Source organism: Myotis yumanensis, unplaced genomic scaffold, assembly GCF_028538775.1.
Source record: "Myotis yumanensis isolate MYYU_CA2020_CCGP unplaced genomic scaffold, mMyoYum1.0.hap1 SCAF_5, whole genome shotgun sequence".
Taxonomy (NCBI): Eukaryota; Metazoa; Chordata; class Mammalia; order Chiroptera; family Vespertilionidae; genus Myotis; species Myotis yumanensis.
The window spans coordinates 103,889,611-103,914,262 of NW_027223756.1; the positions used below are offsets into that span (position 1 = coordinate 103,889,611).

At 57.7% G+C, this 24,652-nt stretch overlaps 1 protein-coding gene across 38 annotated transcripts in view; it reads left to right on the forward strand.

The window, feature by feature from the left end:
* Positions 1–24,652, forward strand: part of ANK2 (ankyrin 2) — a 209,661-nt gene that overhangs the window by 54,775 nt on the left and 130,234 nt on the right. For 10 of the 38 annotated variants that reach the window (XM_070416833.1, XM_070416836.1, XM_070416851.1 and 7 more), the window contains exon 1: positions 20,187–20,321. The exons of the other annotated variants lie outside the window; for them this stretch is intronic. In XM_070416833.1, the coding sequence (XP_070272934.1) occupies positions 20,187–20,321 (135 nt within the window). Of the gene's footprint in view, positions 1–20,186; positions 20,322–24,652 lie in introns of those variants that run through there. 38 annotated transcript variants of the gene reach the window in all.

Sequence of the window (24,652 nt, forward strand, 5' to 3'; positions counted from 1 at the left end):
AGTGCGAGGGGGCACTCTGCAAAGTTGCCATCATACAGGGTGTGGAACGCAAACGCAAGTGTGCAGTAAACAAGATTCGGGGCCGACAGTGCCCCAGCAACAACATGACCCACGGCTTAAGGTGGAATCCTGCGACCCTGCAAGGAATCGGGCTCCCTCCTCTCTGGTTTCAGGGTGTGTCACCTGAGAATGGCCACTGCTAAGTCACTGCAGCTCGGCAGCTCCTGCGTTGAGCGTCTGCCCCCTGGTGGTCAGTGTGCGTCATAGCGACCGGTTGGACGGAGGGAGGGACACTTAGCACATTAGCCTTTTATATAGACAGATTTTGCACAAAGACCTGTTCCTTGCCAATTTTAACTCCTTTATCATTGGCTCAAAAAAAGGCCACGTTAAGACTGGCAGCGGCCTCTCTTTTTGTGTCTCGATGTGGATAGCGATGGTTTTTCCAAACGTCTGCTTTTCCAAGGAGCTATTTAACCTCGAGGTTAAATTTAAAAAAGTACACCGACGCCACAGACATGAACGCACAGAATTTGCTTTCGTTTTGTTATTTCGCAGTCAGATCCAGCGTTACCTTTGCCCTGGGACCCGTTTGGCCGCCCACCTTCCCAGCTGCTCCGCCCGAGGCGGGTGGATGAGGGTTTGGTTGTGAAGAACAGGCAGCGAAGCAGCGGGCACGGGCTCATTTCATTTGTGACATTTACACACAATCACCCAGCGCTGCTGACGCCCCAAAACACAAGCTCAGGAGACCCGGCTTTCATCGTACGCAGGAACTGTGGCCGGACCTCGCCGCTCTGCCTGTGAGACGCCGAGGCTGTGCGAGCTGGCGGAGCTGCTGGTGGGTGTGAGTCTGCACTGTCCCTGCTTCTCTTTGCCTTCGTAAACGCCCGAGGCAGGTCCGCGGCGTCTCCGCGTTTCCCTTCATTTACTGTGGCTGTTTCTGAGCGGACCCTGGGCCCCTCTGTGCAGGGAGCGCAGACCCCCTGGGGATGGGCCTGCTCACAGACAGCGATAGTACCTGGAATCGGACCGTTCCGTTGGACTTGAGGTTGTGTTGACAACATGATGCAGGTTTTCTTCACGAGGCCTCGTGTCCGTACGCTTTTACCTGGCGAGGGAGAGACTCCCCGCGGTGGAGTTGGGATGTTCCGGGAGATGCTGAGGCTGGACACGGAGGCCAGAGGCCTGCAGAGTCATGCGGGGGTTGTGTGTGTGTCGGATGCTAATCTGAGTCATTTTGCAGGAAGGCGTGTACTGTGGTTCCCTTATTCATTTTTTAAAGATATTTTTATTGGTTTCAGAGAGGAAGGGAGAGGGAGATAGAAACATCAATGATGAGAGAGAATCGTGGATCGGCTGCCTCCTGCATGCCCCGCACTGGGGATCGAGTCTGCAACCCAGGCATGTGCCCCGATCGGGAATCGAACCGTGACCTCCTGGTTCACAGGTCGACGCCTGACCACTGAGCCACGCTGGCCGGGCCCCTCATTTTCCATGAAGTCCTCTGTGTCCCACTCACACCAGGACTCACAGCACACAGAGACCCCGAGTGTCTGTCACTTTGCAGATTGCCTGGGGGGGGGGGGGCGGGGCTGGGACAAACGGGAGGCTGCACTTCCTCCCAGTGTTTCCGTGTGAAGGAACCCCAGCCCCTCGCACTCGGTCCCTGCGCAGCGGGGGTGACACGCAGCCTGAGGCTTCGGGGTGGGGGGGGGTCCTCCTCTAACTGGGCCAGGTGCCGCATTAAACTGTGTCACACCCGCAAGCGAAGGACCCATGAGGTGTAAGTGGGGCAGGTCACCTGGAGACAGAAACTTCTGTGAGGGTGGAGTGTGCGCGGTGGGCAGACAGGGGGGCGCTGGGCGGGCCTGGGAGTGTGTGTGGGTGGGCAGACCGGGGGGCGCTGGGCGGGCGTGGGAGTGTGTGCGGTGGGGAGACAGGTGGGCACTGGGCGGGCGTGGGAGTATGTGTGGTGGGCAGACCGGTGGGCACTGGGCGGGCGTGGGAGTGTGTGCGGTGGGCAGACCGGTGGGCACTGGGCGGGCGTGGGAGTGTGTGCGGTGGGCAGACCGGTGGGCGCTGGGTGGGCCTGGGAGTGTGTGTGGTGGGGAGACAGGTGGGCGCTGGGCGGGCGTGGGAGTGTGTGTGGGTGGGGAGACAGGTGGGCGCTGGGCGGGCGTGGGAGTGTGTGTGGTGGGCAGACTGGTGGACGCTGGGTGGGCCTGGGAGTGTGTGTGGGTGGGAGACGGGTGGGCACTGGGCGGGCCTGGGAGTGTGTGTGGGTGGGCAGACTGGTGGACACTGGGTGGGTGTGGGAGTGTGTGTGGTGGGGAGACAGGTGGGCGCTGGGCGGGCGTGGGAGTGTGTGTGGGTGGGAGACGGGTGGACACTGGGTGGGCCTGGGAGTGTGTGTGGGTGGGAGACGGGTGGGCGCTGGGCGGGCCTGGGAGTGTGTGTGGTGGGGAGACAGGTGGGCACTGGGCGGGCGTGGGAGCGTGCACGGTGGGAAGGTGGCATGTGGGGAGCGTGAGCTGTCGGGCAGGGACCCAGGCACGTGACAGGCCGGGGCCGAGGCCACTCTGACCACAGACACGGTCACATCTCGGAGGGGCTTGCGCAGCGTGAGCCGCGCTGACCGCCTACCACGGGCAGCATTTCGGGAGCCCGGCTGCCCCCCTCGGAGGCTGCTCTGGAGGCGGGGGCTTCGTGGGGCGATGAGATGAGAAGCCTCTGCCCCTAGAGGAAGCTCGCAGGGTGCGGCCTCCGTGGTCGCCGTGGCTGCGGTCGGCCTTCTGCTCACGCCCTCTGAGGCTGGGTTCCTAGTGGGGGTCGGGGGTGGGTGCTCAGGAAACAGCTTAGTCCCCCCACCCGCTGGTCTTCGAACTTCTGAGAAACACGATGGAGCAAGAAACCCACACGGTCCGGCCTCCTGTTCGCCTGCGTCCCCTCGGGGCAGCCAGAGCCCTCATAGGTCCTCCTTGTTTATTCTCTTCTCTCCTGTGCTGGGTGAGGGGCCATTTCCCACCCTCGATACCTCCTGCTTCCCGCGCGAGTGCGGAGCCACAGGTCACGGCACGCGACCAGGCGAGGACTTTGACGGAGTGAAAACACGTCGTTTCTCTCTGGGTGGGCAGCGACGGCTCGTGTCCCGGGAGAAGCCCGCAGCAGAGATTCGACCGGCTGTGCTGGGCTTTCATCTCACAGCCCGGCACCTGGGCTAGGGGCACGGGGCTGGGTGGGCAACACCGAGGAGTCGGATAGCAGGGCCCGGAGAGGAACAGTCGGGATAAAACGGACCGCCCGGAGAGCCTGCAGGGGGAGGAGGCCGTGGCCGGTTCTGGGATGATGTGAGCCTGGGCGGAGGTGGGGATTGAGGTCATGGGCGGCAGGCAGTAATCCGCTGTGATCCCACAGGTCCGCTCGGATTAGAGGAGCCGCACGGGGAACTGGGGCAGGAGGGGGCCGGCCCTCACCTGGGGCCGGGGGCGGGGGGAGTGGGATGCATGAGAGGGACTTGCTGGTGCGTTTCAGCGTCGTCACACGATGGTGGTGCCAGGGACAGAAGCGGACGTCTCAGGCGCGAACACCTTCTCTCCCGTGTGTCTCCGTGCAGGAGGCCTGACCCTGCCCAGCATCCTGCTGGCTCCCCCGCCTTCTGATCTGCTCCTCAGCCTGGGGTTTCCTTTCCGTGAACCGGGGTTAATGATGATTAACTCTAATAATTAACAATCAGATATCGCAGAGGAGGTGTAAGGGTTCAAATGAATCCATGTGTGGCCAGCCAGTGTGGCTCAGTGGTTGAGCACCGACCTAGGAACCAGGAGGTCACGGTTCGATTCCTGGTCAGGGCACATGCCCAGGTGTGGGCTCTATCCCCAGTGTAGGGCGTGCAGGAGGCAGCCGATCCATGGTTCTCTCTCATCATGGATGTTCCTATCTCTCTCGCCCTCCCCTTTCCTCTCTGAAACCAATAAAAAATCTATAATAATAAAAGCGTAATATGCTAATTAGACCAGACATCCTTCCCGATGACCTTCCGGATGAAGCTGGGGCTGCAAGGGAAGCCCAGGTCCTGGGTGCCAGAGGGAAGCCGGTGCCGGCAGCTGGGGGAAGAAAGGCCTACTCTTGCACGAATTTCGTGCATCAGGCCTCTAGTCCCATATAATAAAGAGGTAATATGCAAATTAACCCTCATGCTCTCACAAGGTCGCTGCCTACGACCAGGCCAGCAAGGGAGCAGTTAGGGGCGACCAGGCAGGCAGGCAGGTGAGCAGTTAGGAGCCAGCAGTCCAGGATTGTGAGAGGGGTGTCCGACTGCCAGTTTCGGTCCCCGGATCGGGCCTAAACCGGCTGTCGGACATCCCCCGAGGGGTCCCGGATTGGAGAGGGTGCAGGCTGGGCTGAGGGGATCCCCCCCTTCCTGTGCATGAATTTCGTGCACCGGGCCTCTAGTATATATATATATAAAAAAATAAAACGAAACCATGTTTGAAAGCACCATGCACGTGAAAATATTAGTGATTGCGCCACCAGATTCCTCTCTTTTGACGTGGGAAGAAGGAAAGGGAATCTACTACCTACTCGCAGGGTTGGACACGTCGGAGCTCATTGTCTGTGGCAGGCAGGCCGGGAGGCACCGAGAAGCGCCCTGTGCGTGCGCGCTGGTGCGGCTGTCGCCCGAGGCTGCGGCTCAGTGAGCCTCATGGCGAGGAGCAGTGCAGCCCAGGTCTCCTCCGAGTATCGCTTCCCAGGAGAAGGAGCTGGAACTTTTGCGGAAATGACTGATTTAGGGAAGAAAGTGCTGAGAAGGATGGTGTGGCAACCTGAAGGCACTCTGTGGCCTCCTACAGAGAAATCGGATCGACAATAAAAAGGAAAGAAAGCCCTGGCCGGCGTGGCTCAGTGGTTGGCTCGTCTGCCTGTGGACTGGAGGGTCGTGGGTTCGATTTCTGGTCGAGGGCACGCACCTGGGTTGCAGGGTCCCCAGCCCCAGTAGGGGTGCGTGCGGAGACAACCAATGGATGTGTCTCTCTCACGTCAATGTTTCTCTCACTCCCTTCCCACACCCCTCCTCCCTCCTCCCTACTCTCTCTAGAAATCAATGGGAAAAATATCCTCGGGAGAGGATTAAAAATTTTTTTAAATGAAAGGAACGAATTATAACTCATAGAGTAAAGTGGGTACATAGGGGTCCATCGTAACAGAAATAAATACCGGCTAAAGGGATGACTAGGAAGGGAGGATTCCAGTGAACAGATCTGGGAGAATCATGTGAGTGACAGCGGATCCCCAGGCGCAAAGTCAGCAGCAATCTAGCCCTAGTTCAGCTCAACTGTCAAAAGCCCTACGAGGGAGCTGCTTTCGCTGCAGAATTCGGTAAAAACGAACGGGTGGCGTCTAAGTCTTCGTGGAGAGGAAACCCCGGGAGACACCATGACCAGGCAGAGTTTCAAGTAACTTCGCTCTCTCTCCCGGACACACTCAGAAACGGAGACTGCGCTATCTTTCATGGTTTATTTTAAAGATACGATGGAGTTATAAACGCAGAACAGTTGTCCTGGTGTTTTGCCTGGAGTGCGTTTCCGTAGGTTTTTACATAAATTAATGTTTACGGAGAAGGCGCCTGGGGGAGCTTCTGAGGGCCGGCGGGTGGTGGAGCCTCGAGGGCAGAGCAGGACTTGCTCACGATGGCGGCACCTCTCCGCTATCCGGCGTGGATGCTGTTGGCACCGAGGCAATAATCTTCTTATGTTTTCACATTATTCCTGCGCACGTTCGGGGTAAAACGGTAACATACAAGGGCCCTTGTTGGTAAAGGGTGGAGGTATATTTATTTATTTGGTGACGTCACACAGGTGACATATAAAACAGCAACAAGATGTGGGGAGACTTTTCCCCGTCCTGGTGTGCAGAGTCGCGACATTACAGCGTTTGGGTGACGTGGGGACGGGCTCCCGGCTCCTCCTTGGTCGGTAACTGACTCCCCGCGGATCTGGGGGAACCCGGACGCCGCACGGCGTCTGTTTCAGGGCCGACGACCTGTGACGGCTGTTGTGTCCACGGGGCGTGAGAGTAACTTCCTCTTTAACACACCACACCGGACCCTCCAAGGTGCTCAGGGGAGCAGCTGCCCCTGGACGGCTAGTGAATCACGCCCAGCCCTCCCCGGACCCCACTCGTCCCTGGTTTAATGGCTGCGCGGTGGGGAGACGGGTGAGCGCTGGCGGGCCCAGAGCTGGTTTGGGGAAGTGTGTGGGGCGTGTGCCGTGAGCTCACTCCTGACGCTCAGTCCTTGGCGTTAACCGAAAGCGTGACCTGTTGTGTGTGGGGCACACAGTTCAAGGTCGTGACCTCGCAGAACAGCAGAGCGCGAGGGAGTGTCTTGGGGCCACCGGAAGCAGGAGCACCGCCCTGAGCCGTCGCGGCTCCCAGGACAGGAGCTCGCGGTGGTGGGTTCGGACTGGGGCGTCCCCGGAGCCGCTCACGTTGAAGTAGGTTCTTCGTTGAGAATCACCCTTGGAATTTGGCCGTGAGGTGTGACGAGTGCGCATATGGATGGATGGACGCATGCGTGTGCCTGTGGGTCCATGTGCTACAATTCTCAAAAAAAAGCGTTATTCCGTTTTAGGTGTTTGATAATGTCTCTTTACTCTTTCTCCTTCGCATTTTCAATATGTTAAAGTTATAGGGTTGCAGCTCTATGGCACTGTTACTTCAAGTGGCCATTTTACCAGACTTAACAGAGGCGAGGGTCTTTTCCGTAGTATGTGAAGCTGAAAACAAATTGGATAAGTGAGGAGTATGGGCCGGGCTGGCTCAGGAGTTGAGTGTCGACCTAGGAACCAGGAGGTCAGGGTTCGATTCCCGATCAGGGCACATGCCCGGGTTGTGGGCTTGATCCCCAGTGTGGGGCGTGCAGGAGGCAGCCGATCCACGATTCTCTCTCATCATTGATGTTTCTATCTCCCTCTCCCTTCCTCTCTGGAATCAATAAAAATATTTTTAAAAAGAGAGCATGGGAATTCAGAGTATAGGATCGTTCTGCCCAGGACTCTGTGTCGCTGCAGCCGGCGCCCGACGGCACTGGCTCACGGGTTGAGGGGGCAGCATTCAGGCGGCCTCAGATCCAGTCCCCGTGGCAGGGGGTCATCCCCGGCACAGGGCACGGTCACACGGTGACACAGTCACACTGGGTTTGTGGGCGCTGGGCAGTGCCAGCTGCTTTCAGCCCTTAGGTGTTGAGCGAAGACAGCGTGGCATGGATTCTTGGCCAGCGTGACCCCCACCTGCCCCCCGCCACCCCAAAAGCTGACTGTGGGGCGGAGAGAGCGTCAGGCGGGGGAGGGAAATGTGACGCTCCGAGAAGGAGAATGAGGTTATGCTTTGGGGCGACTTAGGGATTGGGGGTCCCTGGGTGTAGGTGACGGGACTTGCTCCCGGATAGTGGGTGAGTCAGACGGGGGAGCGAGAGGACCTCCTTCTGAAGGTGACCCCGCCCTGAGCCACCGCTGGGCGGGAGCTGAGGGACCGACCCACTAGCTCTGAAATTAGGGACGAAGGAGGCAGCGCCTGGGGCGTCGGGTCCGCGAGGCACCTGGGACCGAGGCGGCGACAAGGGAGTACTCGTGGGCTCTGTGGTGGCTTGTTGGTGATGATTGATTCTCGCGATGGGGCTGCTGTTTCAACCTCATTTTCAGGTGAGGAAATGAAGCTTAGAAAGACCAATCCATTTGTCCCCAAACCTCCCAGCAAAGAAATGCCTCTGCTCACAGACAGACAGATAGACAGACAGACCCCGACGTCGGACTCGGAAGCCCACGCTGTCCCTCCACCCAGGCTGGGGTGCCTGCGGCCCAGCAAATGGCTTTGGAGGACTTTACAGGAAACTGTAAGCAGGTGACAGGCCGTTCGGGACCGTGCGGCCCCCAGGGAGCAGGAGCGTAGCCGAGGGAGCGGTCCGGCCGGCTCTGTGCTCCTGAGGCTCACGTCTCGGTCCCCAGTCCCTGTGGCTGTAGCACTGGCTTCTCGTTCGTACGTGACAACCCACCAGGCGCCGGGGCGCCGTTCTGACGCACTTTGTCCTATTTGACTAACAACATGGGCCGTGTTCTTGGTGGACTGAGGAGCGTGTCGCCATTTAATTCCATCCTAAATTCTTCCTGAAAGAAGAGTCCGCACAGCGATGTGTCTCTGCCACCACAGCACAGGCAGACGCAGCGGGAACCCCTCTCCTCCTGCGGGCGGGGGAAGAGGGGAGGGGATGGGGGGGAGGGGGAGGGGGAGGAGGAGGGGGAGGGGGAGGGGAGGGGGAGGGGGAGGGAGGAAGCTGGAGGCCTCGGCCTGCACATCTCCGACGTCCCCTCTGACGCTTGAGGGAAAGGGGCTGAGATGCAGGATCGTGTCCTGATGGTGCACAGCATTCGGACAGCTCAGGGTCAGGGCCCCCAGGGTGGGGGGACCGAGGAGACGTAGTGGGGTTCACCCTGCAGCAGGGTCCCCGTAATCAGATCCCAGGAAGGAGTCGGGGTGGAGAGCATTACCAGCTCCTCCAGGCACCTGGACCCCCAAACACCCAAAGTAGCGTCAGAGCAGGTGAGTCCTCCGGTCTCCCCAGGCGCCTCTGGAAGAGGGGGGGACAGGTGGGGGCTGCACAGGCCCCAAACGGGTGGTTAATTGTTGTTGTTAATCCTCACCCGAGGATATTTTCCCATTGATTTCTAGAGACTATGGAAGAGAGAGAAAGAGAGAGAGAGAGGGGGAGAGAAACACTGATGTGAAGAGAGACCCATTGATTGGTTGCCTTCTCACATGCCCTGACCAGGGCTGGGGATCGAGCTTGTAACCGAGGTGCCCTTGCCCAGAATCGAACCCGGGATCCTTCAGTCCACAGGCCGTCGCTCTTTCTGCTGAGCCAAACCGGCCAGGGCTGGGTGGTTAACTTGAAGTCCGTTTACCAAAGTGCATATGGGGGTGACTCTAGCCCAGGGGTGGGCAAACTTTTTGACTCGAGGGCCACAATGGGTTCTTAAACTGGACCGGAGGACCGGAACAAAAGCATGGATGGAGTGTTTGTGTGAACTAATATAAATTCAAAGTAAACATCATTACATAAAAGGGTACGGTCTTTTTTTTTTTTTTTAGTTTCATTCATTTCAAACGGGCCGGATCTGGCCCGCGGGCCGTAGTTTGCCCACGGCTGCTCTAGAAGCTCCTGAAAGTTTGAGTTTTTTTGCTGCAACCACAGAGAGAACCCGGGGACATAACACAAAGCAACCGCAAAGCGAAGGTGGCCGAGGTGCGGGCGACTGAGGACACGGCGCGTGGGCAACGTGTGAGGGTCCCCAGGCCGTTTCTTCTCGCTGAACAAGAGCTCGCGGGTCTGTGATTCCTTCAGTAGACAGACAGCGACCTCCCCTCCTCCCATATAATAAAAGCCTAATATGCAAATTGTCCCCTTGGGCGGGCGGGCGACTGGGAGTTCGACCGCTTGCTATGACGTGCGCTGACCACCAGGGGGCAGCGTGGAACATGGCCGGTGTCTGCAATGGGGTGGGTCTGCTGCCCGGCTCCCAGGCGCTGAGGGAGAAAGGGCAAATAGCGATATTAAAACATTTCTTCTAATTATTTTCCTTTCAATGTGCAGGAATCCGTGCACAGGCCGCTGGTCTTAGTAATAATGAGCTGAGCCGCGCCGGCTTCCAGAACAAAGCAGACTCCTCGTTGGAGCTGGTTTCAGCATTTGAGCTCCAAGCAGCTGAGATCGAATGTTATTAAAATAGAAAGCGCGTATGTCAGGCAAACTGACATTTTCAAATGTCAGTGGAGAAGGGAGCTGGCGTCACCCGTATCGATGATTCCTTTTTAGGGTAAAATTAAATGGCGAAGTGTTTCCTAGTCAGCCAACCAGAACATGCTCTGGGTTCTTAGTAAAACGGGAGAATGTGTGACGAGAACATTGCCCTGTCGCCCAGTGAGTCAGAAATCGGCGTTACAGCCACAGGGAGGGGCTGGGAACGGGGTGCAAACTCGGCTCGAGAGGTTACGGGAGGGGAAGGTGAGGCCTTGAACTGGCGAGCTGCCCTTCCTCACGGCCTGTCCGAGCGCTGGGTCTCCTCCTGGCCGAGGTGGGGGTCCCCTGAGCCGGGTGGGTGGTCAGACGGGAGTGGGGCGTGCACTGCTTCTGGGAGGCACTGCAGGCGCCCCTGCGAGGAGCTGTTGTGTTTGTGAGTGTCCGTGTTGGTGTGGTCGACAGAAGGTTGGCATTTGCACTGAAGGTGGGACGTGTTCAAGGGAAAGATGCACGCGAAGAAACAGAGCGAACGCCGGAGGGGGGTGGGGGTGAGTGTGTAGAGGACAGGCCGGCAACCCCGGTGCTGGAACGGGAGGGGGCCTGAGGGAAGGAGTCCCTGCTGATCCGTCAGGGGGGAGAGAGCGGATGGGGAAGGCCCAGCACAGCCAGGAGGGGCCGGGGGGCGGGGGGCAAGACGTTCCCCACAGACCAGACCATGCCTCAGGCCCACCAGGCCACAGAGGGGTGTGTGTGTGTGTGTGTGTGTGTGTGTGTGTGTGTGTGAGAGAGAGAGAGAGAGAGAGAGAGGAGTGTGTGTGTGTGAGTGCTTGAATGAGTGTGAGTGTATGTGTGAGTGTGTGAGTCAGTGTGAGTGAGTATATGTGTGAGTGTGAGTGGGTGTGAGTGAGTGTACGTGTGTGTGAGTGGGTGTGAATGAGTGTGAGTGAATGAGTGTGTGTGAGTGCATGTGTGTGAGTGGGTATGAGTATGAATGAGAGTGTGTGAGTGGGTGTGAGTGTAAGTGTATGTGTGAGTGTATGTGTGAGTGTGTGAGTCAGTGTGAGTATATGTGTGAGTGTGAGTGAGTGCATGTGTGTGAGTGGGTGTGAGTGTGAGTGAGTGCATGTGTGTGAGTGGGTGTGAGTGTGAATGAATGAGTGTGTGAGTGTATGTGTGAGTGGGTGTGAGTGTGAGTGAATGAGTGTGAGTGTATGTGTGAGTGTATGAGTCAGTGTGAGTATATGTGTGAGTGTATGTGAGTGTGTGTGAGTGGGTGTGAGTGTGAATGAGTGTGAGTGAGTGCATGTGTGTGAGTGGGTGTGAGTGTGAATGAATGAGTGTGTGAGTGTATGTGTGAGTAGGTGTGAGTGTGAGTGAATGAGTGTGAGTGTATGTGTGAGTGTATGAGTGTGTGTGTGTGTGAGTGTATGTGTGAGTATGAGTGTGTGAGTGTGTGTGTGTGAGTGTATGTGTGAGTGTGTGAGTGTGTGTGAGTGAGTGTGAGTGTGTGGGGACGTGCACTGCAGGAGAGGGGACGGGCGCCCCTGGGGACAGCGCCCGTTGCTCTGCGTGAGGGCGGCTCCCGTGGACACTGGGCCCGTGAAGCACCCGCTACCCGTCGCCTGTATTTGCCTCCTCGGCGTCCTCTGCTTGTGGCCGCGCCGGCCCTGGGGCCGCTTCGTTCGTCTTTCATTCCTCCTCGCCTCCGTGTGCCAGCAGGCGGGTCAGTGCCTCGACCGTTTCACCCACGTCACCACCGAGCACATCCCCGCCGGCGCCCACGTGGGGAAGGGAGCAGAGCTGGGCGCGTGGAGGGTGGCCGGCTGGGTGGCCGAGGTCGCGTGGCCAGCGGTTACCGAAGCGCTCGCATGTGCGTCGGGAACGGACACCTTTGCCTCTTCCATTTGCCGCCGGTGCCCGGCCCGGCGTGCGGTGCTGGTCAGTGGGCGTGGGGTGAAGACACCACGTCCGCCTGTGTAATGCGTTGGGGAGGACGCGGCGTTGAGTTCCTCACGAACCAGCTGGGAGTGTCCGCCGTCGGATCCGTCAGCAGGACCAGGGACCGAGGGCAGTAACTTAGAGTCTGTCCCGGCAGCCGGTCCAGCGGGCGAGGGTCCCGCCTGGCAGAGAGAAGGCTCCGGTCTGGCTCCGGCCTCGGGTGGGGTGGTGCCCGGGGCTGGAGGGCAGGCTCGGGGCAGCTTTGGGAGGTCGCTCGCTGGCCGAGGGGAGCAGCCCTGAGCGTGTTTATTTATTTATTTAATGTACTTATTTTTGTTAATCCTCACTCGATATTTTCCCATTGGTTTTTAGAGAGAGAGGAAGGGAGAGGGAAAGTCAGAGAAACATCGATGTGAGAGAGACACACCGATGGGTTGCCTCCCGTACGTGCCCCGACCAGGGCCCGGGCTGGGGAGGAGCCTGCCACCCAGGTACGTGCCCTTGACCGGAATCGAACCCGGGACCCTTTGGTCTGCAGGCCGACGCTCTATCCACTGAGCCAACCCGGCCAGGGAGCCCTGAGCATGTTTAAATACTAGCTCTAAAGAACTAGTAGGAAGGAACATTTTTTATTAGAAATGTGTTTAATAACCGCTCTGGAAGGAAAACCCCTGTTGTAGAGACAAACCTGTATTTTCTCATCATTTCTTCCCGGCAGGGGAGAGAAAGCGGATGCTGACCTCACAGCACAATCTATACACTCACGACTCTCAAGATTAACACCAGCATTCGCATAAGGACTGTTCACTGCGGCTGGTCACTGCGCAGACGGGGATGGGAGGTTCGAGGCGGGGCCTGTGTGGTTGCCCTGGACCTCGCGGGGCCGGGGACATGGCACAGGCACAGAACCGCACGGACACGGCTTAAACGCTTTGAATCACCGGTATTGATTTTATAATGTGTTTATTTTTATGCTCCCAGGGGCTTTGGTTGCCTGTGGAATTATTCCGTCTTCAAAAAAAGAAGTAGGACAGCCCGGCCGGTGTGGCTCAGTGTTTGAGGATCGGCCTACGAACCGGTTTGATTCCCGGTCAGGGCACAGACCTGGGTTGTGGGCTCGATCCCCAGTCGGGGGCGTGCAGGAGGCAGCCGATCCATAATTCTCTCCCATCATTGATGTCTCTCTCTCCCTCTCTCATCCTCTCTGAAATCAATGAAAAAAAAAATATATATTTTTAAAAGAAGTAGGACATCATTAAAAACTTGAAAAAATTCTCCCCCTTTCCAGGGAGAACAGATGCTGTATAATCAGGATATGCGTCCCAGTACGAGTAACATGTGAACGAACACACGCTTATATTTGTGCTCTGAAGGTGCAAAGAATACATTTGACCTGAGGAGATCTTGAAACGAAACCCAGATGATCAGTTGGACAATGCAATTCAGGTTCTCTCTGGCCCTTGAAGTTTTCACAGTGTTTGAACCAGATTGAGTTTGGCCTGTGGTTTCGTGATTGTAGTTAATTTAATTCTTTTTTGAAAAAATATATTTTTATTGATGTCAGAGAGGAAGGGAGAGAGAGAGAGAGATGGAAACATCAATGAGGAGAGAGAATCATGGATCCGCTGCCTCCTGCACACCCCACACTGGAGATGGAGCCTGCAATCCAGTCATGTGCCCCAACCAGGAATCGAACCCGGGACCCTTTAGTCCGCAGGCCGACTGCGTCAAACCAGCTAGGGCAGTTAATTGAATTCTTGATCAAATGTACACTCAACATGTGATTATAAAAAAACGAACGGCACTATTTTCGTTCACACGGGGTGAGCGCGGCAGGCTGAGGGACTCGACTCCCAGTCCCAGCACCGATCGCCCACCAGCTCCCGCCCTCATGAGGAGCTGGGCTGACTGGCAGTTTTTTGTTTTTTAAATATATTTTATTGACTTTTTACAGAGAGGAGGGGAGAGGAATAGAGAGTTAGAAACATTGATGAGAGAGAAACATCGATCAGCTGCCTCCTGCACACTCCCTACTGGGGATGTGCCCACAACCAAGGTACATGCCCTTGACCAGAATCGAACCTGGGACCCTTCAGTCCGCAGGCCGACGCTCTATCCACTGAGTCAAACCGGTCAGGGCTGAATGGCAGTTTTAACAAGTGCTCACATCTGCTCAATGTGAGCGTGTAGTAGATGTTTAGTTTGACCTTGAATATGTCCTTGATGGATCAGTGCCTGGCCACAGCCTGGATTTTATTTTATTTATTTTTAAAAATATATTTTTATTGATTTCAGAGAGGAAGGGAGAGGGAGAGAGAGCTGGAAACATCAATGATGAGAGAGAATCATGGATCGGCGGCCTCCTGCATGTCCCACACTGGGGATTGAGCCCACAACCCGGGCATGTGCCCTTGACTGGAATTGAACCCAGGACCCTTCAGTCTGCAGCCTGATGCTCTATCCACTGAGCCAAACCAGCCAGGGCCTGCTTTTATTTTAAACTAGAGGCTCCGTGGATGGGATTTGTGCACTGGTGAGGGCGTGGCCTGCAGGTATCAGCCCACTGTGGGAGCGCCACTCATCCCGGTCAGCCAAGTGGCTGTGGACCTGCCCTCTGAGCGGTTGCTCCCCTGTGGGAGCGCACTGACCACCAGGGGGCAGCTCCTGCATTGAGCGTCTGCCCCCTGGTGGTCAGTACATGTCATAGCGACTGGTAGGCCCGCCATTTGGTCGCTGGGCTTTTATTATATAGGATGTCTGTCTCCTGCTTCATTGCAAATGGTGTGTGTGTGTGTGTGTTGTGTATGCATTTATTTTGTTGGGAAATTATAATAATAAAAGTGTAATATGCTAATTAGACCAGATAGCCAAATGACCTTCCGGACGAAGCTGTGGTGGCGGAGCTGAGTCAGAGGCAGTTAGGGGTGATCAGGCAGGCAGGTGAGTGGTTAGGGGCAAAAAGGCAGGCAGGTGAGCAGTTGGGGTGATGAGGCAGGCAGGTGAGCGGTTAGGGGTGATCAGGCAGGCAGGCAGAGTGGTTAGGGGTGATGAGGCAGGCAGGCAGAGTGGTTAGGGGTAATGAGGCAGGCAGGCAGAATGGTTAGGGGTGATGAGGCAGGCAGGTGAGCGGTTAGGGGTGATCAGGCAGGCAGGTGAGTGGTTAGGGACAATGAGGCAGGCAAGCAGAGTGGTTAGGGGTGATCAGGCAGGTAGGTGAGCAGTTGGGGCAATGAGGCAGGCAGAGTGGTTAGGGGCAATGAGGCAGGCAAGCAGAGTGGTTAGGGGTGATGAGGCAGGCAGGTGAGCAGTTGGGGCGATGAGGCAGGCAGGTGATTGGTTAGGGGTGATCAGGCAGGCAGAGTGGTTAGGGGCAATGAGGCAGGCAGGTGATTGGTTAGGGGTGATCAGGCAGGCAGGCGAGCAGTTAGGAGCCAGCAGTCCCGGATTGTGAGAGGGTGCAAGCAGGGCTCAAGGACCACCCCCCCCCCCCATGAATTTCGTTCACCGGGCCTCTAGTTTTATTTTAAATACTTGGAGACCAACAGAGTAAAAGATTTGAGTCTATACACGATTGCCTTGGACTGGGCTCTGTTTCCCAGGGGAAGGAACCCTGTCAGTGACGGCAAGTGTAGGGACATGTTGAACCCTCCTGTCATGTATCACACGCAACAAGGTGGTGAAAAGGTGCGTGTGCAGACGGAGACTACGATGCATGTGGCTCAGGGTCTGTGCATCGCCCAGGAAAACGTTGTCCACATGCCGAGTGCAGTGAGGCCTGAGGGGAGGCGGCGGGAGTTTTATTCTCTGTCTCTCGGTCACGGCTCGTGCCTTTGATCCAGTGGAGGGTCTCCCACTGCTTAGTAATGAGGGTCTCCCAGCTCAGCCTGCTGGGCGAGCTGGGCTGCGAATTCTCGTCGGTCAGCACTCCCATCCATCGTGTCGAGGGTGAGCGCTGTGGCTGAGCGTCGTGGCCGAGCGCCGTGGTGCGGACACTGACCGGGCGGTCTGACCGCCGTGCGGGCACCTGCAGGGCAGGGCTGGTCAGTGCTCCAGCCTCCGGGAAGCTCCCCGGAGAAGCTGCTGCTCTGGGCACTGGACCTTCCCATCACTGACCCACGGGTGCGCTTTGGCCGTTCACTCCGAGTGCTGCTCGGGCGGCCCGGTCACCTCCGGCCACGGGTGGAAATTTACAGGAATGCGAGCACGCGGAAACGGACCTGCGTGTCCAGCGGGAGCTCGGGAGCCCCGACTGTAACGGGGCCTCTCTGCTTTCTTAACTTGCACCGCTGACCCGTCCACAAAGGACGCTGGCGGGGAGCCCGTCCCACTGGCTGTCTGTTTTCTGACTTTATGGAGGAGCACACAATGGCTACCTTGTTCTGTTCGTGCTGTGTTTCCAAGTCCAGCGAATCCGACAGGGCCTGCGTCTCTGGCCCCCGCCGCTCAGCACACCCCCCCTCTCTTTCATGTCCGGCGGCCGAGTTCTTGAAGTGCTACCTTGGTGGGTGGGAGTGCAGGACCCTTTAGAAATCTCCTGGCTGGTCAGCGCTGCTGTTACAGAACATCCTTCTTTTTAAAAAAATGTTTTTATTGATTTTAAAGAGAGAGGAAGGGAGAGGGAGAGACAGAGAAATATCACTGAGAGAGAAACACCGATCGGCTGCCTCCAGCACGCCCCCCACTGGCGATCGAGCCCGCCACCCGGGCGTGTACCCTGACCGGGAATCGAACCGGTGACCTCCTGGTTCATGGGCCAGTGCTCAGCCACTGAGCCACGCTGGCCGGGCCAGAATGTCCACCTTTAGACACTGGAGTTGGAGGGAAGGAGACGCTGGGAGGAATGTGAGATCAAATCGGTTAACTGATGTCTGTGGTTCGTTTGGGTTCACATGTGCACAGATGTGGGCACGGATCGTAGAACTCGTCAATACTGACCTCGTTAGAAAGGGTGAGCCGCAGGGTGACCTTGGGAAAAGCTGGGGGCAGCTCTAAATTATGCAACAGCTTCCGATTGATCAATAACAGGACAGATCCCACTGATGGCAATGATCACATGGTCCACTTCCAGCCAAAAAAACAGCCGTGGACGCACCACGCACAGGGAAGCGCGTGCCGCCAGGATGGAGGTCCGGCTTCGTTCCCTCGGGTCCGTGGTTCTCAGAGTCACAGGCTGTGTCCTTGCTCTCATGTGACCGGGCTGGAGACCTTCCCACGGGACAGGAGGAATGAAATATTAGATCGATCAGATAAATACGTTGCACCCAAATCATCAGTCTGGAATTACGGCTGCCCTGGGGGGCAGGGTTGTAATCCAAGCAGGTTTCTAAATTCAGCCGAGGTAGCGGGCGTCGGACACCTGTCAACGACCTTCACGCGCCCTCAGAGGGTCGGCTGCGGGTCACGCTCACACCGACATTTTGTTTTATTTGTTTTGTGTTTTTTTAAATTTATTGATTTCAGAGAGGAAGGGAGAAGTAGAGATAGAAACATCAATGATGAGGGAGAATCATGGATCAGCTTCCTCCTGCATGCCCCTGACTGGAGATGGAGCCCAAACCCCGGGCAGGTGCCCTGACCGGGAATCGAACCGTGACCTCCTGGTTCCTAGGTCCACGCTCAGCCACGGAGCCACGCCGGCCGGGCGTGCACGTGACAGTTTAGACTCAAATGCCCTTCCGCACTTCCTCCACCCACGATGGATCTTCCTGAATAACCCTCCAGCTCCGCCCGTGAGAGGCAGACAGGAATCCTGGGATTCTGAGGGAAACTTTCTCTCCAAATTGCCATTTTACAGACTTCTGGCCAAAGAGTTTTTTCAGTATTTTTAATCGGACACGACTTGCCTTCAAGGACACGTGAACTGAAGTCGCTGAGGGAGAGGAAAGCCCGCCTGCGCGTGCGGCCGTCCCCTCCTGGTCGGCCCGAGGCGAGGGCTGGTGCCCAGCGGTGAGATGGGGGCGGGTCGCGGGCCGAGGCCGTGGACAACACGTGTCGTCCGGCCTGCGGTCCCCTCCTCTCGGTCCGAGGCCCCGGAGCGTCACCCGCGGCTCCCAGCACCTGGAGCAGGTCAGGACACAGCACCTGCGCCTTTCTTTCCTGCGATAACTAACTAGGTGGTCACTCCGTCTCCGCCGGGTGGTAGGTGTAGGTCGACCTTAATGGGTCCTACTTCACAGAGCGCCTCAGGACGGGAAGGGCCTCGCCGTATCCGGTCCAACCCCTTTATTTAAAAAACAACACGCCCAGATTTGATCCAGGCCGCGCCATCCACACGGGGACAGCGGTGGAACCAAACTCGGGCTGGAGCAGGTAGCCGGGCGTCCCTCCTCTCCCCCGCAGGTTACACGCCAGCGAGACGTGCGTCCTCCCTAAGCGCTCGTTTCTGCGGAGGCTGCCATGACCGCTGCGCGTGACGCCGCGAACTGAACTCGGCTGCGGCTGGTCCCAAGCCTGCGGCCCTGGGGCCCCCCGGCACCTGCTCCCCGAGGACCCAGCGCAGGGCGGGCCCAGCTCCCGTCCTCCTGGCTTTGGCTTGTGCTGGAGGTGGGAGGCGGTGATGCAGGTGAGGGGATGGTGGTAAAAGTGGGGGGACTTTGGAAGGTTTCGCGAACACGGCACGTCAGGGGGCCTCGAATTTCACCTTCTCGGTCACGCACGGAGTTCCAGCGTCCTCAGCGTGTGGCCACGCGTGCACACGCCTGCTCTCTGAGTGACAAGCGCTGGTGGCTTGGAGCCTTTCTGAGGACAATGGGCGCCGCTGCACCTTGAAGGTCCCGGGTCAGGGCACGGGTGGGGCAGGGGTGCGGCCCGGCCTCGCTCACCGGGCCCCTGGCTGATACACGGTCAGGTCCACGGGAGGCCCACCCCCCAGGCACTGTGACAAGCCCGCATGGCGGCCACTCTGTGAGCCACGGGGTGGGCAGCTGGAGAGGGTTTGACCCCGGCCTCAGGCCGATCAGGCAGAGAGCCTGGGCTGGGAGGCTGCTCGCGGAGGTGGTTTCCAGCTCACTTGCGTTGGATTAAAAATCGGTTGGGAAGCAGAACATTCCTGCAACTCCAGGGGCAGGGCGCGTGCCCTCGGGCTCGCTCTGCCCGTCTCGTTCAGGCGTGAACCGTGCGGTGGGGGCAGCGCCCCTGGAGGGTCCCGGGCAGCCCGGGGACAGGAATGTGGGCGGCTCACTCTCCGAGCGGAAAGAAAGACAACCATCGCATGATCGCGCTCCTGTGTGGGATCTAATGAGCCAGCAAATAAACTGATGATCAGAGGTAGAACCAGAGGCACAGAAGCAGGAACAGACAGGAACCTCAGAGGGAAGGCGGGGGAGGGAGGGGTTGGGGAGAGATCAACCAAAGACCTGGTGTGCGTCTATGCATGACCCATGGGCACAGACAGTGGGGCGGTGAGGGCCTGGGGTGGGGGCGGCGGGGGGGGGGAGTTAACGGGAAAAAAGGAGACCTATGTCATACTTTCAACAATAAAGATGAAAAAAACAAAGAAAATCTGAATTTCCATGTGCCCTTCACCTAAATGAAATAATGGTTAACATTTTCCTATAAAAAAAGAAAGGAAGTCGGTGCTCCTGGGGAAGGACAGCTGTGTGTGTCCGGGCTGCGGGCTCTCGGGGGCTTTCGGGGCCAGGCCGTCCTCCTGACCGACCTCTGCCGGTTCTTTTAGGGGAGATTCGCCCCAAACGTCGTGACCGTGTCTCTAAGGCTGAGAGGGTGGTCATTGCAAACCTGCAAATAACGTTTCAATTTGTCCTTAAGATTTAAAATATTTTAATTTTTGTGAATCCTCACCTGAGAACATTCTTTCCATTGATTTTTTTGGGGGGAAAGTCTATGTATGAGCACAGTCAGGACCGACGGAAACAGGACAATTTATAAAGTTGGAAACGGCCCTGCCAGGGTGACACGAGCACCTCATCCGTGGTTCCCAGTGCGTCTCACACTCGGGAAAGGGGGCTGCGGTCGCCTCTGGGCTCAGCGATCACAGAGAGAACTGTCTGGGGAGCGGGGTCGCGGGGTTGTGGGGTCACGGGCAGACTTGGGGTTCGCTGCGAGGGGGCAGAGGGCGATGGGGCCTTCACCGGGCAACGCCGAAGCTCTCCTTAGAGACGGCCTCGCCGCCGGAACTGGAGTCCGTGTGTACAGCAGCGGCTCCCAGGGCGAAAGCAAAACAACACCCCTCCCCCCGCCCCGGCCGCATAGCTGGCCGGGTGGGTGTAAAAATAGCCGCGGCCGCGCTGGAGGTGGGCGCTGAGCGGCCTGCAGTTGCCGGGCCCCCCTCCTCCTGGCACCAGCCGGGCTGGCCACATGGGGAGACCCGGGGAGGGGTGTGCAGGGCCGCGGGGCGGGGGAGCCAGGGGCCGTCTGCGAGGACTGTCCGCCCCGGGGCCCGGGACGGAGCGCGGGGGGCTGGGACGGGCCCACTGACCCGGAGCTGTGCTGGGAGATGGGCAATGCTGCTCTCTGCCCTTCGTGCCACTCGGGCAAGAGCGTGAGGGCCCAGGGGCACGCGCAGGAGGCAGACAGAGCCCCCGACTACTACGGCTGCCCCGGCGAGGACGCCCCGGAGCTGGGGCCGAGGGTAAGTGCTGAGCAGACGCAGAGGGAGGATGAGTCAGAGGTCCTAGTGGACCTCATTGGTCAGATCCCGGCGCGTCCTGGGAGGATGTGACCCGGTGCGACGCGGCGATCGGGCCGCCTGACGCGGCTGGGTCACGCTGGGGGCACCACGGGTGTCCCTTCTGGTCGGCTCTCCCTGGGAAGTGACGTTCGGGGACAAGCAGCGATGCCGTCTCTTTAAGGTGACGTCTTCTCCAAAGCTGAGCCTGTGTGTGACTGTGGACAGATCTGTGCACAGACTCACGGCTAGCTGTCAGGTTCTGTGCCCATTTGTGCATCATACTGGTTCTCTCTTCTTTTCTGGGCACGTGCTCACTGGAACCCCCCACCTCAGCCCTAAATACGTTTTTATTTTATTTATTTTTCTTAAACATTTTATTGATTTTTTTTACAGAGAGGAAGGGAGAGGAATAGAGAGTTAGAAACATCGATGAGAGAGAAACATCGATCAGCTGCCTCCTGCACACCCCCTACTGGGGACGTGCCCGCAACCAAGGTACATGCCCTTGACTGGAATCGAACCTGGGACCCTTGAGTCCGCAGGCCGACGCTCTATCCCCTGAGCCAAACTGGTTAGGGCAATACTTTTTTATTTTTAATATATGTATTTTATTTCAGAGAGGAAGGGAGAGGGAGAGAGAGACAGAAACATCAATGACGAGAGAGAATCATGGATCGGCTGCCTCCTGCACACCCCCGACTGGGGATCGAGCCCACAACCCGGGCCTGTGCCCTGACTGGGAATCGAACCCTGACCACCTGGCTCCTCGGTCGATGCTCAGCCCCTGAGCCACGCCGGCCGGGCCGTGAAGACGTCTGATATTTGACTCACTCCAGGGAAAGGCCTTGACGTACTGTCCCATCGTGATGAGACTGCTTTATGAAGAGGCTGGAACGCTGAGCAGTCACATGTTGAAGTTGACGTTCAGATTTGAGTAATTCAGAGTCGGGGTCTGTCCCTTAAATGGCTCCGGAGGCTTATTGCCGTTTTCTTACTGTGGGGCGAGGCCAGGACCTTCCTGAGACAGCTCGATTTTCACATTATCTGGAGGGGGACGTGTGTCCGTGATCCGTGACCCGTGACCCGTGATCCGTCAGGAGCCGGCTGTGGCCGCACTGCAGGTTACTTACTTCGGAGCGAAACCACGAGGCTCGGAGAGGCCACGCTAGGCCAGGGGCTGAGTGTCTGGGGATCCCTCCTGTACGGGGAGGTCGCAGCCGGCAGCCCCCCTGAAGGCAGGTGCAGTTCTGGTCCCGGGGGAGGGCAGGGGGAGGGGAGAAAGTGCACCCTAACTGCCAGCCCGCCATGAGCGAGACGGCCAGCCGTGGGGACGCAGCGCGGGCAGTGGAGCCGCCTCACGGGGCAGCTCCGCCTCTGGGCGGCAGACATCACAGCGTGCAGTCCTGTGGGCCGGCCGCAGCCTCAGCCTCGGGTCCACGCGGCACTGGCCTCTACGGGGGAAGCCCTCCTGTCGGGGCGGGTCCGGGAGAGTCCGCCGGCTGCGGTGTGTGCGTCAGGGGCTCCACGTCGGGGCTTTTGCCGGCGGCAGGTGACGATCTCCCAGTGCCAACAGAAGCTCTGAGATGGAAACGGGCAGCGGCGCAGAAGGCGTTCCTCAAACCGCTTCAAGCGCTTGGCGACTAAGACGTTCTCAGTGTAACCTTCTGCTCAGAACAGACATGTCCCCACTCCGGGTGCACATGCGTGACCGCTGTGGGTGGCATGTGCGTGAAACATGTTACTCTATAAGGCAGCAGTTCTCAACCTGTGGGTCGAGACCCCTTGGGGTCGCCTAAGACTATCCTGCTTATCAGATATTTACATGACGATTCATAACAGCAGCAACATTACAGTTATGAAGTAGCAACGAAAATAATTTTATGGTTGGGTCACAACATGAGGAACTGTATCTAAAGGGCCAGAAGGTTGAGAACCACTGTTATAAAGGAACATACATTTTCCTGGGGTCATTATTCTTTATAGCAAGTTGTACATAAAATGCAACGGTGGCCCGGCCGGTGTGGCTCAGTGGTTGTGCGTCGACCTAGGAACCAGGAGGTCAGGGTTCGATTCCCGGTCAGGGCACAGGCCCGGGTTGCGGGCTGGATCCCCAGTGTGGGGCGTGCAGGAGGCAGCCGACCCATGATTCTCTCTCATTGACATTTCTCTCTCTTCCTCTCCCTTATTCTCTGAAATCAATAAAAATACATTTTTAAAAAATTTAAAAATAAAATGAAGTGCAGTCGTGGCCGTTTAGAGGGATTCCGTGAGAGACTATGTTGTGAGCACAGGAGTAATGATCCCACAGGCAGTCAGCATCCGACAGGCTGGGCCGGTGGCAGGTTCCTGTCAATGAAGCTCGTTCTGAGCAAACGTAACTACTTACTTGGGCTGCGCAGTAGCTTTCATCAACTTTCTTCTGCTCCGTGCAACGAGCTTAGCCCCACCGTGCCCAGCGGCTTGTCCACGGTCACAGGGGTGACGGAGCCAGGACCCCTCCCCCTCCCGCTCCCCCTCCCCCTCCCCGGGGTGAGCTGGCTTCCTCCCCACACGCACCTGCTGTCATGCTCACCCACTTCCCGAGGCTGTTGTGGACTTAATGCGCTTCTAGCGGGTGAAACGTGAGGCCCCTTTTGCCGCAGGAACTACCGGCTGCTGTTCTTGTGCCTTCGTTCCCAGTGAAAGGCTTCTCCCTGGAACGGGGGGGGGGAGGGGGGGGTTGCTTATTACAGCGATCGGATCGCCAGCCTGGAACGGTTGGACTTTCCGGAGCTCACGGGCTCCCCCTGCTTGTGTGGGGCCTGCGACGGGAAGGGCACGTCTTTGCGCCTTCCCTTGAAACCCGCGTCTGAGAAGCGTACGGACGACGGTGGTCCCCCAAGTGGAGTCGCCTTGGTGTCTCTGAGCGAACGAACGGGTCCGGAGCTGCCGGAGCTGCCGGAGTCGAGGCCGGGAGCTGGGAGAGTGGTTTCGATCAAGTTTAAGTGTTGCTGACGTCTCAGTTATTCTAAATGTTTGGGTTGTTTTTTTTTCTCTTTTCCTACCTCGGTTATGAATGAGATACTGGGCGGCTCCTGGGTTCCAGTGAAACAACCGCCCAGTAAATACGTCCAGCCCTTAGTCCCGGAGTCGGAGCGTCTCGCGTCATCGTGGAGAAACAGGAAGCCGGCTCTCCCGGCAGAAGCGACGGGTGAAAACTCGGGGGAGATGGTTAGGTTTGCGCCTTCGCTGGGCTGATGAGGGCGGGAAGCCCGACGGGGCCCGTCTAGCAAAACACACGCGCGTAGGAAGGGTGCGCCGCCGTCCTTCCTGAAAACCGCTGGTTGTCGCGTCTGGTTCCCCCCAGGTTTATACGAGGAGGAGAGCGTTTTTTCAGAAATAAAAGACATTCAGCAGCTTCCTGTGAAGGAGGTGTGTGCTTCACGCCCTCGTCCCTGTACCTATGATGCATCATCATTTCTTTTAAAAAATGGCTCCTCGGTCCTGGGCGGTGGCTCAGCGGTTAGAGCAGCGACGGCAAACCTTTTGAGCTCGGCGTGTCGGCATTTTGAAAAACCCTATCTGAACTCTGGTGCCCTGTCACATACAGAAATTTTTGATCTTTGCAACCATAGTAAAACAGACTTATATTTTGATATTTATTTTATATATTTAAATGCCATTTAACAAAGAAAAGTCAACCAAAACAATGAGTTCACGTGTCACCTCTGACACGCGTGTCACAGCTTCGCCATCACTGGGTTAGAGTGTCGGCCCTTTCGTTCCCTGGCCCAGGGCAGGATGCGTGCGGGAGGCACCCAGCTTATGTGTCTCTCTCACATCAGTGTTTCTCTCTATCCCGCCCTCCCTCCTCTCTCTAAAAATCAATGGAAAAAGTATCTTCAGGTGAAGATTCACAAACAAATAACCCTCCACAGTTTCCCACCCCATTTAATTCCTGCCCAGGGCCCTCGAGGGCGCCGCCGTGGGGAGAGGCGTGGCTCCCCGACTGCACACACACACACACACACACACACACACACACACACCCCGTGTCTGCCTGCGGGGTGATAGGACGTGTTTTGTTTTTCTGCCATCAGGTACCGCGGGCAGGACTAGGTCGGGAAGAACTTAGAGGGAATTTTCTTCCTCGGGGCCGTGGGGGGCCGGTGCCATGCCCCGCCTGTGGCGACTGGACCTGTGGGCTCGCGTGAGACCCCGTCGCAGTCAGCGCCCTGGGCAGCAGGGCCCCTGGGCGGGGACGCCGGGCAGCGCAGCAGGGGTGGCCGGGGGACGTGTGTCTGTGACTCTCC